At 45.9% G+C, this 13,704-nt stretch overlaps 1 protein-coding gene across 1 annotated transcript; it reads right to left on the bottom strand.

Annotated features, from left to right (window-relative positions):
* Window positions 1-4,887: 4,887 nt before the first annotated feature.
* LOC144105511 (TNF receptor-associated factor 6-like) lies at window positions 4,888-10,547 on the bottom strand. The gene is made up of 2 exons (XM_077638632.1): window positions 10,195-10,547; window positions 4,888-6,325 (listed from the first exon to the last, which is right to left on the bottom strand). The coding sequence occupies exons 1-2, from the start codon at window positions 10,477-10,479 to the stop codon at window positions 5,210-5,212; spliced, it is 1,401 nt and encodes a 466-aa protein (XP_077494758.1). The 5' UTR covers window positions 10,480-10,547; the 3' UTR covers window positions 4,888-5,209.
* Between the last annotated feature and the right edge of the window lie 3,157 nt (window positions 10,548-13,704).

Here is a 13,704-nt window from a genome sequence, read left to right as displayed (position 1 = left end):
GGGTCTTAAATCTATATGCGGACAAATAATGTTCAGAAGCATCTGAAGGGAACACAATTTACTATAGGCAGCAAGGCGCTTGAAGTGGTCAAGCAGTACATCCACATGGGACAGGTAATGACTGCAGATCCGGACTACGAGAGTAAAATAACGAAGAATATGGTTGCGATGAAGCTCATTTGGTTGGCACCCTCAGATCATGAATGCCAGTTTGACATTATGCCTCAATCTAAAACAGCATAACTGCTTTATAGTTCGTGCCTTTTTCTCTGTTTCCATCCCGTCCTCGTCTTTTTCTGCAGCGCCATCTTTCGCTTGACATGTGTCACCAACTAGCCCATAACCTCGCGGTTTTTTACCGGTGCTCACCTACTGAGCAGAAAGGTGAAGGCTATCTATAAGTGTTCAACATAAACTAAGGACAACGCACCGAGCTATGAAAAAGAAATTGATGGATATAAGTTGAGACAGGAGAAGAGTACAATGGGCCTGGAAAAAAACCAGAGTTAACGACATCCCAGTGTAAATCTATACGAAATGGGTATAGGCAGGGCATGTAATGCGAATGCAAGAAAAGAGATGGTCGATAATAGTGACAGACTGGACTCCACGTGAAGGGAAGCGTGGAATGAGGGAGAGGGTTGAAAGTATGTAGGCGGTTGAGATTAAGAAGTTGCGGGGAAAGCGTGGCCGCAGTTGGCAGAGGACCGGGTTAATTGGAGAACTGTAGGAAAGGCCTCTGCCTGCGAGTGGCCGTAGTCAGGTTGATCATAGTGATGAAATCGTGATCGATACGAAAGAAAGGGGTCAAGCGGAATTTCGATTGGCACTAAGCCCTCACAAAATCAATATAGCCGCCAGCAGAAATGCAAAGTCCAGCGTATAAAAACAACTTCAGTGTAAGGCACGCCGTGGACCTCTCCAGTTCGCGAATGAAGAAGTTTGGGGAGTGCGATGAAGTGGAGATTCTTAGCAGCAAGAAGTCAGCGCCATCACGGTGCATAGTCTGTCGGTATGAAGTATCGTTATGCAGCGCGAGCATCCAGGAAAAGATAGCAAAGGCCAATTTTGTTGTGGTTGTTGCCTTGGTGACATGGCACATACCCAAGACGGGGGATTGGCCAGGGTTCAGAGGGGAGACCCGATAAAGTAGTGTAAACTGGTGACAAGCTAATGATTGTGTTTTGAGGCTGACGAAGCTAGTGGTTGCAAATAAGCTGATGTCGTCGTCGTTGGAAGCTATGAGAGAAAAAATCAGCGGGAAGCGCAGAATTAATAAATTTGAAATCAAAATAAAATTAACTTGGGTTCGGGTGCGAAGTGAATATAGACATCCGCACTACGCGATGGCATGGTACCCAGAGGCGATGAAGGCTCGTTATGCGAATGCGTCGCAATCTCTGCCTTAGTGAAGTGTCTGACAGGTATGCACTGATGCGCACATGATAAATAGTTCCTATGCCAATTAGGAATTATATTGTCGAGCAGGCGATAAGAGCGGGAGCCGATAACGCTATCGCGTTCTGCTCCTGAAGGCAAAGGTAAAGCATCCTCCAATTTTTTCTCTCCTGCTTCATGCTTCGCTTACAACATTGTAAGGTGCCAGGCGATGGTCAAAAGAAGGCTCCTCAAAATGAATTCTTTCAGTCCCATTTACTATCATACTGTCACGACATACATAGCAAGGAGCAGGACAACACATCCGTTTACTGGGGCTAGGACCGCCTAACAGCCGCTTTCATTCTACACCAAGATCACGCTCTGCCACGCACTAAGATACAAGGTTTGGCCACAATGTGGCGCCAGCAGAGTGTCAGCAGTGTGGCATCGCCCCCCCCCCCCCCTTCCTGTCAAGAGTCATTGACTGGATGCTGCACGTGCGGAGTAGAGAATTGATAAGAGCGGAAAGTTAACGGCTCGAGTGTCTTCGGCCCCGTAGGTGGACCCTGGAAAGAGGATAACATATGTGATATGGCTTCATTCTCGCCACATGGACTACTTCGGGCATGGGTTGCCTAGAGGAACGGACAGTTCCTGGCGAGAGAACCTCGTAGGTCACCTCACTGAGGCAGCGAAACACTTCGCAAGGGCCAAATTAACGGCGAGGATGCTTTCCAGAGAGCCTTCGCAATCGGATTGGGCTCCACACCCAGATTTGGTCGCCAGGCGTGAAAGTCATCTCCCTGTAGTTGATGCTGTAGGGCCGGGCGTCGTGTTCTTGGCGCCAGATTCACTGCCGAGCAAGGTGGCGAGCGGCTTCTGTGTCACGAACAAATTGCTCAGCTCCCACGACAAAAAAGGAAGCAGGCACGTCTTTCTTCCTTTCTTCTTTCACTCCCTCCTTTATGCCTTCTCTTACGGGGCGGTTCAGGTGTCCAACGATATATAAGACAGATACTGCGCCATTTCCTTTCCCCAAAAACCAATTATTATTGATACGGTAGGAGCATGGTGTCCAGCATGGTCAAAGCTTCACGACCATGCCCCGAATAAAACGGAGTAGAAGACATACGACGAATGGACAACATCCATCGTTGCGGCTGAGTCGCGCAACACCTTGCATGACTTCCCGTTCACTACCAGGTCATGCATGTAAGGTTCCTACAGCTTCATGTTTTCATCGCAGTTACTGACATACGAGAACGCAACCTTTTCTTTTTTGCAGTTCACTGCTATGTGATTTCTAGCCAAATACATAAAGCATGCTGCTTATTTCTATAATTTTGCCAAAAAATTCCAAGTGGTATGAAGTCTGCAAAGCTATTACAGGGGCTAGTTGGTTGATCATACTGGGAACAAATGCGCTACAAGCGCAGTCATTGTGATGCTCAATGATGATGATGGACAATCGGGAAGATGTGTCAACACGCGACTTTTGGAGCATCATAATGACTGCGACAAAATTAACCACCCGGGAAATCTAGCGCAACATTGCAGCAGGTGTAAGAAGAAGTGCGCACCAATTTTCCACAGGACCACAATTGGAGGAAAACAGAAAGAAAGGATAGAAAGAGAGATAGTCGAAGCATTTTTAATCGAGAAGGTGGAAAATGGAACTTGTGTAAGCACTCCTTTTATTGCACTTACAAAAACTGAGATTGAAATGATAAGTGCAGATGCTGTGTCGTGGTGATGGTCATGTGTTTGATGATGGGATGGTTGCTTCTTCCAAAAACTGACGATGCGTATATAAACGCACCTTCCGTATGGAATAAGCAGTTGTTAGTTTGCGCTTGTGCCATGTGTATGTGTCCTTTTTGTCGCTTGTAGCGCATTTTTTCCCAGTAGTCGCGGTATCAAGTCTCCGCCTCGATGCTCTGTTACTCTCGTCACTACCGGAGTGGCTAGGTCCGACAAGTGTGGAAGCACACAGGCATTTAACTCAGTTCATAGCACAGAAATGAAACGCCATTCAATTCTACGCTGTATCAATGACAATGCGCTGCCGCGAGTGAAGTGTGCTTTCTCACAATAGCATCTAGGTGAGCTTAAGCATGCAACAGCGCTACGGTGCAGCGAGTTGGATACGCTCCACAGTCCCTGCGCGGTAGCGCCGCTTCGCTGCTATGCACGGGCGCTCAGCTGAGTGCGCCACGTTTCGTCATGTTAAGGCTGGAAGAGGACGACTGTGTACATCATAAAAAAAGTTCTAAACTGTGGAGTGACTATGAGACTAAATTTGTTTCTTAAGAGTTGCCCAAGAGTACCCGGAGAGAGCCTCGACCATGTACAGAGATGTAAACTAAGTTTTATAAAAAATTATCTAGCTTGGTAGTGCACACAATGACGGTGGTAGTTGGTTAAAAATTGTAGAGTACTGTTAGGAGTATCTCGGAATATCATGCAATATTTTAGCAGAGCTAATTTCTTTCGAAAACATAACGGTAAACTTGTGTTATGATGCCTGAGATCACATAACGCTCTCATAATGCCTAAGCACCCGATCCGCTGGAGATCTCACCGAATCAACAGAGTTACGTTGAAGTCCGGCGTGAGATCTCGTGCTCTGCGTTTTATTTTATATACAGGCGTGCAGTATATTAAATACAGTCGTGACACATCTAATAAAAGGAACATCTCTAACGTCAATATAAGCTCACTGCACAGCGTATGTGCCTTCCCAAATAACGACTTCACAAGCTCATGGCTTGCGAATGCTGGCCGCTTGGCGGCGCGCTCCATACTTTGTTTCCCTCCTAGGTTGTCTTCCTAATATAAACCGTCTGCTTACGAGCCAGGAATTGCTGCAGCAGGTTAAACATAGCTTCATCAATTTCTTAGATTATAAAGCCACCTACCTCTGTGGCAATCACAGACTGGGAGACGAGAGTTACTTGAAGAAAAAGAGTCTGTGGAAAATAAAGAGTCCTTTGTAACTGTACTTGCATACAGGCATCTCTAAAATTCTTTACCTCAATATGTTTCAAAATCAAAGCACACACACAGCGAGCAGCGCTCAAATTCCGCATTACGAAGCATCGTAATATTCATTAAAATTATTTCCCGAAAAGACCTGAAGCCGCTCTACATGCGCGGAGTCAGTTCATGTCATTCTTGATGTCCTTGATGTCACCACATTTGATTCTTGATGACGAACGAACACAGCCATCAAAGTAGCATTCATGGGGACAAGCGAACAGTCCTGTTCTAAAACAGGCGTTACTCGCAGTTCAATATTGGCGGTTGGATTTGGAGCGCGTAAGAAGTGACTTCAGCTGAGATACTCGCCAAATGATTGACCCATAGCGCAGGTTTGTTAACCATGCTTTGAAGGGTACTTCAGGCTCCCTTCTATAACGCTGTGTTCAAAGCAAGAGCAACATAAGAATGTTCATTTCAGAGGTCGGTAGACGAGAAGGACAACCATGCAGACGCGCTGTTGCACTTTTCAACAACAAAATTTTATTTAAACCACCGATTACCTTCAAGACAGCAGTACATTCTGCAGTTTGTTTTCCCAACACATATACCCAAGCATTCTGGGCGTCGAAGGCGCTTTGATTCAAAATATGTTGGTGAATGAATGCATACCCCCCGCCCTCCGGCATTCAGCATAAACCGAAAGTTGTATAGGATGGGGGCAGGGCCCCTCTGAGCTGAATATTTTATTTTGATACTGACACCTCTCAAAGATCCAGATCCCCCAGTATGCTAGTGTCCACGCGTTAGAAGACGGCAAAATGCAGAGTTTAATGTGGTCTTACCGATTTCATTTAAGTAGCTCATACTTGAGCAGAAGCCTATCGTTTTTTACATAACCTTCCCGCTCTAGATCCCTCAGCAAAAACGAATGTTTGAGGACAAATCTAAAGTCTTCGATTAGTGCTGTTGGTTTTGAATAGTATTTTTCATCATTCTCTGTGGGCTTGAAGCAGTCCTCTTTCTCTTGGCCAGATACCGGATGTATGACAGTCAGCTTTACAGTACGGGAGAAGGGCCACTGAAGAACATCGTCTATTATGCCTTTGTGCAGCTGAGTACGAATATGCAGTGACGCGGTGTCGGCACATTGCTTCAGGGTAATACCAGGGGACATGTAGTAGCCTTGAAGATACACAGGATAATTTGCAACATGATCCATGCCTTTCTTCATTACGATGTCCTTGCGAGTGCTTATTTCTGCGATGCTGAAATAGCTAACTGCAGCATTTAATGACACATGTGCCAGCACTTTTTCAAAACGGCATGACATCTTCTGCTCACTTTCTCTCATTTCCGTTTGTACCTCGCCGATTTTAATGCCATTTGCGCCAATCATGTCGCGAGTTTGTTCCGTGGCAGCTTTTACGTCTTGTAGTAGTGTTTGTTTTAATGAGTTTAAGTTTTCAGAAATTCCATTCAACGTACAAGTGGGTGTGTACAAGCACTCTGTCACGTTCTCCTTTACAGCGTCGCCAATTTCGTCTCTGTTTCTCGAGAAACTGTCGTGGCTTCGCTGAGCTGCTTCTGCGAATTTGTCTTCTACGGTTTCTCTAAGAGTGTTGATGCCATGACAGGCCTCATTAAGCGTTTGGCTCTGTGCCCTGCTCTCGTGCATAACTTGCCGCAAATCGGCTTTCAGTTCAGCCACGCCTTCGAGGAACAACGTGCTGAGATTTGCTAACGTCGGTGCTTCCGGCGACTGTTTTGGGCCCTTGGACACGTCTGAACGGATGGCTTCGTGGCATCCTGATGTGAGGTGTGCACAGATGTTTCCGCAAAGAATAGTCATCGAACATCGCGGGCAGGATGTGCGGTGGTGTTCACAATCAACCTGGATGTGCTTCAGCAGCTGAGAAGCAGGCATCACAGCGCCGCAGCCAGCGTCTTCATTCCAACATCTGACCTGTACGAAGAAAGCAAGGTGTTTTTGAGGCGCTGTAAATATTTCCCAGAAATCCAAATTTCACCTTAGCTTCTGAACATTTTCGAGAAGCTTGAAAATGCTTATGTACAGTTTGAAGAATGCAGCAAAATATCACCTTTATTCATCTTCTCAACAAACTTCTCATTGGGTGCAGTGTGAGTCGCTCCGAGCTAACTTATATAAATCCTCCTGCCAAAATCTGGTATATGTTTCCAAATTCATACGATACGCACTGCATCTTCTGCGCTGAAGTAGCTGATTTACACGAAATGGTATGGCCATGCCAGAAAAACCCGGATATACCAAGAATCAATAACTCAACAACTGAGAGCTGGGAGGCGGCACTGCCCAGCTCACATTTAGACGCCAAGCTTTCGCAGGTAAACAGGGAAAGAGTGGCGGAAAAACACGATGGGCTCCTGTAATGAGCGCCCACCCTGTACATTCTATGCATTAAACATTTTTCTCTCTCTGTCTTCTAAATCTAGGGCCTCCACGGATCGAACCAATTGTAAAAAGCAGTCTCCAGAAAAGACTCAGGTTTCTCGGCTCCATCGAAAAAACAAGTGATTAAGATAACTGTTGGCAATTCCACTCTTCAAGGTGCTGTTTATAGAGTAGTTGCCATGCTCAATAGTATTCATCATTATGGATGTGCGAGTTCACCTTCAGGATGCGGGAAATGGGCTAATACTGGTGCGGAAGCATAGTTCTAGAGATTAATAAACTTCAAGAATGGAGCCGAAGCTTAGGGGCCCCTCATTCACTCTGCTTAAACATATTGCGGTTTACTAGAAAGACGTTCTGAAGAGGATAGAAAGACCTTCTGAACCTCTATTGAATCCGCCGCTTACAGCAGTGCTCCGGGTAAGACGCGAAATGATAGCTTTTTAGGGGTATGAGAGCTGCCAGGAATCTATGAATGAAAAGTAGAGAAGGACCTTCTGTATGTATGGGATATAATCTATTACGCTTTCACGTCATAGCCTTAAGGCGGAATTTAAGTGTCCTTTCAATTTTTCCACGTGATCCATGTCAGTTCCGCATTTAATGCCTCTTAATATCACTGTGCTACTAAATACAGCGTGATCATTGGCGGAGAGCCACCTATGTCGCCATATTTGTGCCACTGCAGCAAGGGCGCCTGTGGCGACTGTAGAATTCTTTTATGCTGCATTAACTTAAACTGGCGTCGCTGTTGCCAGCAACGGCTCGAGACCACAAGATTCGTTGACAAAATTCATTGTTGGGATTCCAAAGTGTATCAGCGCTTTGGCACTAGAACCCGTGTCTGAAGCCAAGCAATTGCAAACAATTGGGGGCGGTTCCTTAAGCTTGTCAGGACAATGGCTGATATGATCCCGTGTTTCTTATATTATTAGCCACTTTATGATCTCAACGGTGTCATTCGCATAAGAAACGTTCTTTAAGTGTGAGACGCTCTCATAGTGAGATTCGTGATGTCCTGGCGCGTTCTACAAATTCAGTGTTGGTGATAGCAAGTGTTGTGCTTTATATTCGGCCGCGTTCCTTCGCGTTTCCTCCCGTTTTTCTTTCAGCCACTCTATACGCACAAATATTTGAGGTCTCAGGGTTCAAAATGCCTAACTCTTTGTTAAACGCACTTTGTGAAAGCCACAAAAGACAGGTTCTGTAACACGGCAGCTCTGACTACAGTGAGGTTTTTGACCTCATTGAAGTTCCACTAATATCGACGGTCCTTAATGAGTGGCCGAACAAGGTGGATTTGGGCGTTTCCACCGTATCGGCCGATCGTCGGAAATTTTTCGCGCCCATTCATTTCATAAACCATGAAAGACTGCTGTCCTATCTAGTGAGGATATGAATCTACAATTTACAATAACTTAATAAACAGGCGACAACGGGAACGGTACCTTACTGACCACCACCAAAAATTATACGTACGCCCGCTCACACTTCCTGATTTTATCACATGTGCAACATCTTATAGCGACAGGTGCATTTGCAAATTCCGCATGTACAGTCGGGAACACACATGTACATTCGGAAACAATAGTCTGTGGACCACGTGTTCCTAAAACGAACCCGATAACTCTGCTACTAACTGGCGGCTGGAGTCCCCACTTGTGGAGGTGAAACTCAAAATTTTGTTCTTTCATCTCCACAATTGTGGCCTCACCCCGCAGGCTTATAATACAGCTACCTGCTTCGTTTGAGCAACACGTGATCCTCAAACCTTTGTCCCCGACTGGAAGTTAGAGCGCGTGACATGGACTGATATTAGGTAGTTCTAGTTTCAGGTACAGCCTTCCTGATTTTGCATAATATAGCGCGAGCGTCGATCAAACTGCTGGTCAGCGCCTTATAACAGCGATAAGCATTCAACACGCCTAGAGTTCGCGCACGCGAAAAAAGAGCGTCGTCTGCTACGGTGTTCCGATCACGAGGACACACGCCCTGCCACCGTATCTGTTCGCAGAAAACCTGCGGGCAGTAGAGCAAATGCGCATGGCTACGATACAGTGCTCCGCAGAAGGACATGCTTGAAAGCTGCATGCGATGCTTTTTTTATGACACATAGGCACTGAAATACTGATTGAAAAGTCGGTTGGTGCCACTTTTTATCGTGTTCCCGCATCGCAGAAAGCTTCCCAATTCAGAATGTTTGCATTCCAGATAGTGGTTTCCATGTGCTGCTGTGTTTCCTTCCTTTTAGTTTTTCTTATCTTGACTGTGCTTCGCCAGGGTGGTATCCCGTGATAAGAAAAAAAAAGGAAGCACGTCTCAGCGTCACATCTTAGTCATGCACATGTGCTATAACTGCCCGCCGGTTTTTTGCGAACAGATATCACGGCAGGGCGTGTGTCCTCGTTATTGGAACAACGTAGCAGACGGCGCTCTCCCTCCGTGCGTGTGAGGCAACTCTCGCCGTGTTGCTCGGTAATCACCGTTATAAAGCGCCGACCAGCCGTTTGGTTCACGTTCGCTATATATTCAAAATCAGGAAGGCTGTACGTATACACAGTTCACGTGCGCAAAAGTCAGAAGTCTACGTAGCCTACAAGTATGTAGTTTGAAACCCTTATAGTTACACGTACGCGACACACAGATAGAGACAGTGGTGTAGCCACTCTAATAAAGAAAGAGTCAAAACCGCACCAGTCGAACAGCGCCGGAGGACTGCTATGCCGACGACAAATGCTACTTCGTCACGATTAACAGCTGGAAAATAATCCTTTTATCTGAAAAACAAAAGATATTTCTCGCTTGAAACTATGCAAGGGGAAGAATGGGCAAACTGAAGGCGAATACAACAGTCCGGAGCACGATATCGCCTCCAGGGATTGGCGACGAAGCTGTTATCGTTGTGAAGTGGGCGGGCAGGGCACCGACATGTTGTCTATACGTTACGTACGCAAGCAACGCGAAGACCACGACGTAAAAATCCGAATCTCACATACGTACATGAGACTCACGCAGACCCTTAGCGTTCTGTGCATGCGCACTGTTCACCCGTAAGAGCTCTGCGTACGGGAAACTAAAACTGTCTTTCATTGCCTCTTAGCACTGGCCGCTCGAGATCATTACACGCTATGTTAGCGGCGGCTGATGATGGCAGGCGGCCGGGAGCTACTTGTGGTGTAGGAACTACCGGTGCAACACCCTGAGGCGATAATGCCAATTAAAGCGGCGTGCTCGAGCTTTGGGGTTAAGTGTGAGCGCCGCTGTACATCTGGGCATTACCAGTTGGTAAGGCTGTGGACTCTGAAGATTCGAGTTATGCAATCCGTCTGCCACGCCGACGCCCGTGTCGCCTTGGAAGCTACTGCTATAAAGCATCTTTCTTATCATTACTAATCTCTTACCTCTCTGTTGAGTAGTTCGTCGACAGGGCACTCTTTGCGCTCCACATCCTCTTCCCGAAACTCTTCGCGGTCCAGAGGACAGTAATGCGCGCCATTTTGGACGCACTGGTGGCAACAGGCATCGCACAGTGTATGGGCGCACGGTAGCAACGCCGTCTTCCTGCGAACCAGCCCGCATGCGCTGCATACCCTATACTTGGGAACCGGCCTCACGAAGTGTAGGGGCCTCCAGTCAAATACATCGGAGAAACCGACCAGCGTATACTGTGAACTTCGAAGAGGCATCGGTACCCACGTCCGTTGACAACACTCCGCTCTGCATAAACTGCCAAGACGGGCTTCGGAAAGTGCAATCTTATCGTTCTGTTCCTTTGACTGCCGCCAAGACTGCCCCAACGTTGCTATCAGCTTTTTGCCCTGCGTTATCTTCCCTGCTTTTGAGCGTGGTCAAGCATGCCCTCGCTGTTTTTCAACTCAGATGAGAGAGCGTCGACCAGTGTTGATAATGGCCGTATCACGGAGCGCACACACAGAATGAGAAAAGCGTTTAATGCATAGAATGGTTGGCTGGGCCCTGATTACAGGGTCCCATTCGACTACAAACGCTCATGTGTAGTAGTCTTTTTGTTCCTGCGTTGACCGGGATACCAAGTGCTCTTTTATATATTTTGCGTATTATTACGTCCAGCATGCTCTTATCACTTATATTGTAATTTAGATATTGTGCTGTGTAAGCGATTCTGCTTCAAATAAAACTAGCACAGCGGTGAAATTCGGCGAAAAGACGCACGTGCTGGCAATGAACAGCCCAGTGTAACTGTCCTCTTCTGGGCTATTGTGTACAACGGACTCACCCCCACTTGCTTTTGAGTCCGTTATCGCCTTTTGTTGTCTTTTGCCCGCCGCAGAGAATAACTTGGGAAAGGCAGTGTGGTACCGGTTTTCTGTCTCTAGAAAACAAAAGTATGACGATTTAAGTCAAATAATGCGTTCAGATGTCCTTGATAGCAGGCTACCACGAGGCCTTTTTTTTTATAACTCCAAGGCAGATGATTTAAAGTGAAGAAACGCGAAGAAGAAAGCGTTAAAAGTGCTCAAAAGAAACGCGGAAACGGTCGTTTCTGAAAATAGCATAACAAAGGGTACTTGCGCAGGACTCCTCATTGCGGGCGCGAGGGTATTCTCGAAAGTTCCCCGCTTTGCTCCGTTATGAGGCGATTATCGACTGGGCTGTCGACGCTCACGCGTTCATTTTAGAATATTTGAAGTGTGTACAACAACTACTGTGGATTGCGTTGCTCCTGCTGTCGTTTTGTTGATGGGCGTTTTCGGAAACGACGCTTCCGCAAACAATATTATGTACTATTAGTAAAGGAGATTATATAGCCATACAGGAAAACATTACTCAAAAAATATTGATAAAAGTATGTCTTCCTGAGAGCCGCCTGCTACGTGTTGCTTATCTACAATGCTTCTGTGCTCTCGGCGTGGTCAATGGGCTGTGTCGCCAATATATATGGGCAGGCCTATGTATTTTAAGATTATTGACATCAGTAGAATTCTATCCCCGCTTTCAAGTGCACTGAAGGTTAAAAAGTGAATTGAGAAATCTGTTTTCGCGTCTCTCATTTTATCATACGAAGTGCGACCATGCTAGCAACAGTTGTACAAAGTCTTCGATAATTATGTAAACGTTTACTATATGTCAGAATCTTGCTGCAGCCTGCGATTTTGTTGGGGATCGCCCAACAGGAATTGGTGCAGTATTCGGAGAAGCTTGGGAACTTCGAAAACACACATTCGCAAGAATACTGCTGCCAGCAGCATATGTTAGATGACATACTTTTTCATGAGTGTCTGCAGATGTCTGTACACCTACTTAATTATCTCGAAAGACTTGCTCCGTGTGCGTTGCGGTTGGAGATGGTAGTTCCCTGAGCTCAAATGATAAAGTAATTTCGGAACGAAAGGACAACTGACAGCAGGAAAATGTATTTGTGATAGAAAATTTCCAGCCTGAAATCTTTCGTAGGCGTCGACACCATATTTCACTCAGTGCCCCGCTTACGCTCTGTTGTCTACTCTGTAGAGCTTTCTGTATTCCAGGCCTGCGTATGTACTGAAGAATACGTGGAGGTTTAAGGGTTGATACAGATTGATTATAATAAAAATTCAGCGCGAATACAGCTAAACAGTCAAGAAAGAGCTCATGGCCCAAGCGCTGATTAAGAAAAGAGCGGTTTGACAAGAAAAAGACGACATATGTTCACATGGCAGTTTCTGAAAAAAATTAACTCGTGCCATCAAAATTCTAAAAAGTGTAAAGTCTATTACTCACGTCTGGCTACAGATCTCTAAACGCCAGTCCTTGTATGTAAACATATGTTGTTCCCTTCTTGTACAAGAGCTCTTTTCTTAACCAGCGGTTGTCCCATGAGCTCTTCCTTGAGTATTTAGCCCTATTCGCGCAGAATTTTCGCGAATATCATTCCGTATCAACACTTACAACTCCACCTATAATCGAAAACGCTGTCTTTTGCCGGGATTTCTGAAAAAGACAAAGGAACGCTGCCCCCCCCCCCTATCCCGCATTTCTTGAAAGCGGACGGAAAGGTAGCCATGTATTGCTTACGCGGTCCCGAAATCATGCAAAGTGTCGTCATCCTGCTTCCGATCGCGTCAGCGTTGCGAGGTGAGTGTCGTGAAATGGCGCCAGAATCGTGGTTGTCGAAGTCTCAACCGACTCCACCGTTAAACGCGCCTCCTCTCGCTGGAAGCTTCGTTGTGATAGCGCTGAATATTAAAGAGAACGGAACGGCGAATTTTATTTCAGAATTGTTTGGGCCTGTATATAATACGAAGACGAGATTTGGCGGGCTGAAATCTGAAAAAAAAACCTTGCAGCTTAAGTGCCCACCTGCTACAGTGCGCAAATCCTCAGAAAGTTACGTTATCAGAGAAAAAAAGGGCGCTAAAGGAATATCATCCACAGTGCTTGAAGTTGAAGCAAAATAGAGGTCTAGTTAATGTGCAAAGTTTGTTACTATTGCATCTCCATACTTTCAAATAGGGCGCTAACACGTTAGGACTCAAGGACAAGTTTGGTAACCATGACTTCTCAGAAGACTCATCAAGCAAGGTCTGGCTATGTGGATCGTTAGAGTGCAAAGGCACGGTTCCTGCGATATCTTACACGGGCCGTCTGATAGCATTGTGCACAAAACTCTTTAAGGTGACTCTTTAAAGCAGCAATTTCCTCTGTGTACAAGCTAGGAGCGTCGAATTAAAAATCATCCAAGTTATATAGGCTCTGAAGGAAACGGTTCTCCACATGTTGTTAGGTTAAACCTCATGAAGCCGATATCAATAGCTATGCCAAGAACTGCTTGCTTAAACTTCTCCCAAGCTGCTGATAACGGGAAAACTATGGCCGAGCAAGACTTCAAAGCTGTCCTCACTCGATGCTTACATTCCTCCTACTTTATAAGCAAAGAGTCAGCGCATATCATT

Source organism: Amblyomma americanum, chromosome 9 (assembly GCF_052857255.1).
Source record: "Amblyomma americanum isolate KBUSLIRL-KWMA chromosome 9, ASM5285725v1, whole genome shotgun sequence".
NCBI lineage: Eukaryota > Metazoa > Arthropoda > Arachnida > Ixodida > Ixodidae > Amblyomma > Amblyomma americanum.
The sequence above is the reverse complement of the archived record's forward strand: the minus strand, read 5'-3'. Positions and strand labels throughout refer to the sequence as shown.

Coding starts and splice junctions, on each gene's coding strand:
- LOC144105511 (XM_077638632.1), bottom strand. CDS start 10,479: ATGCCTCTTCGAAGTTCACAGTATACGCTGGTCGGTTTCTCCGATGTA. Junction 6,326..10,194: donor ACGAACTACTCAACAGAGAG/GTAAGAGATTAG, acceptor TTCTTCGTACAG/GTCAGATGTTGGAATGAAGA.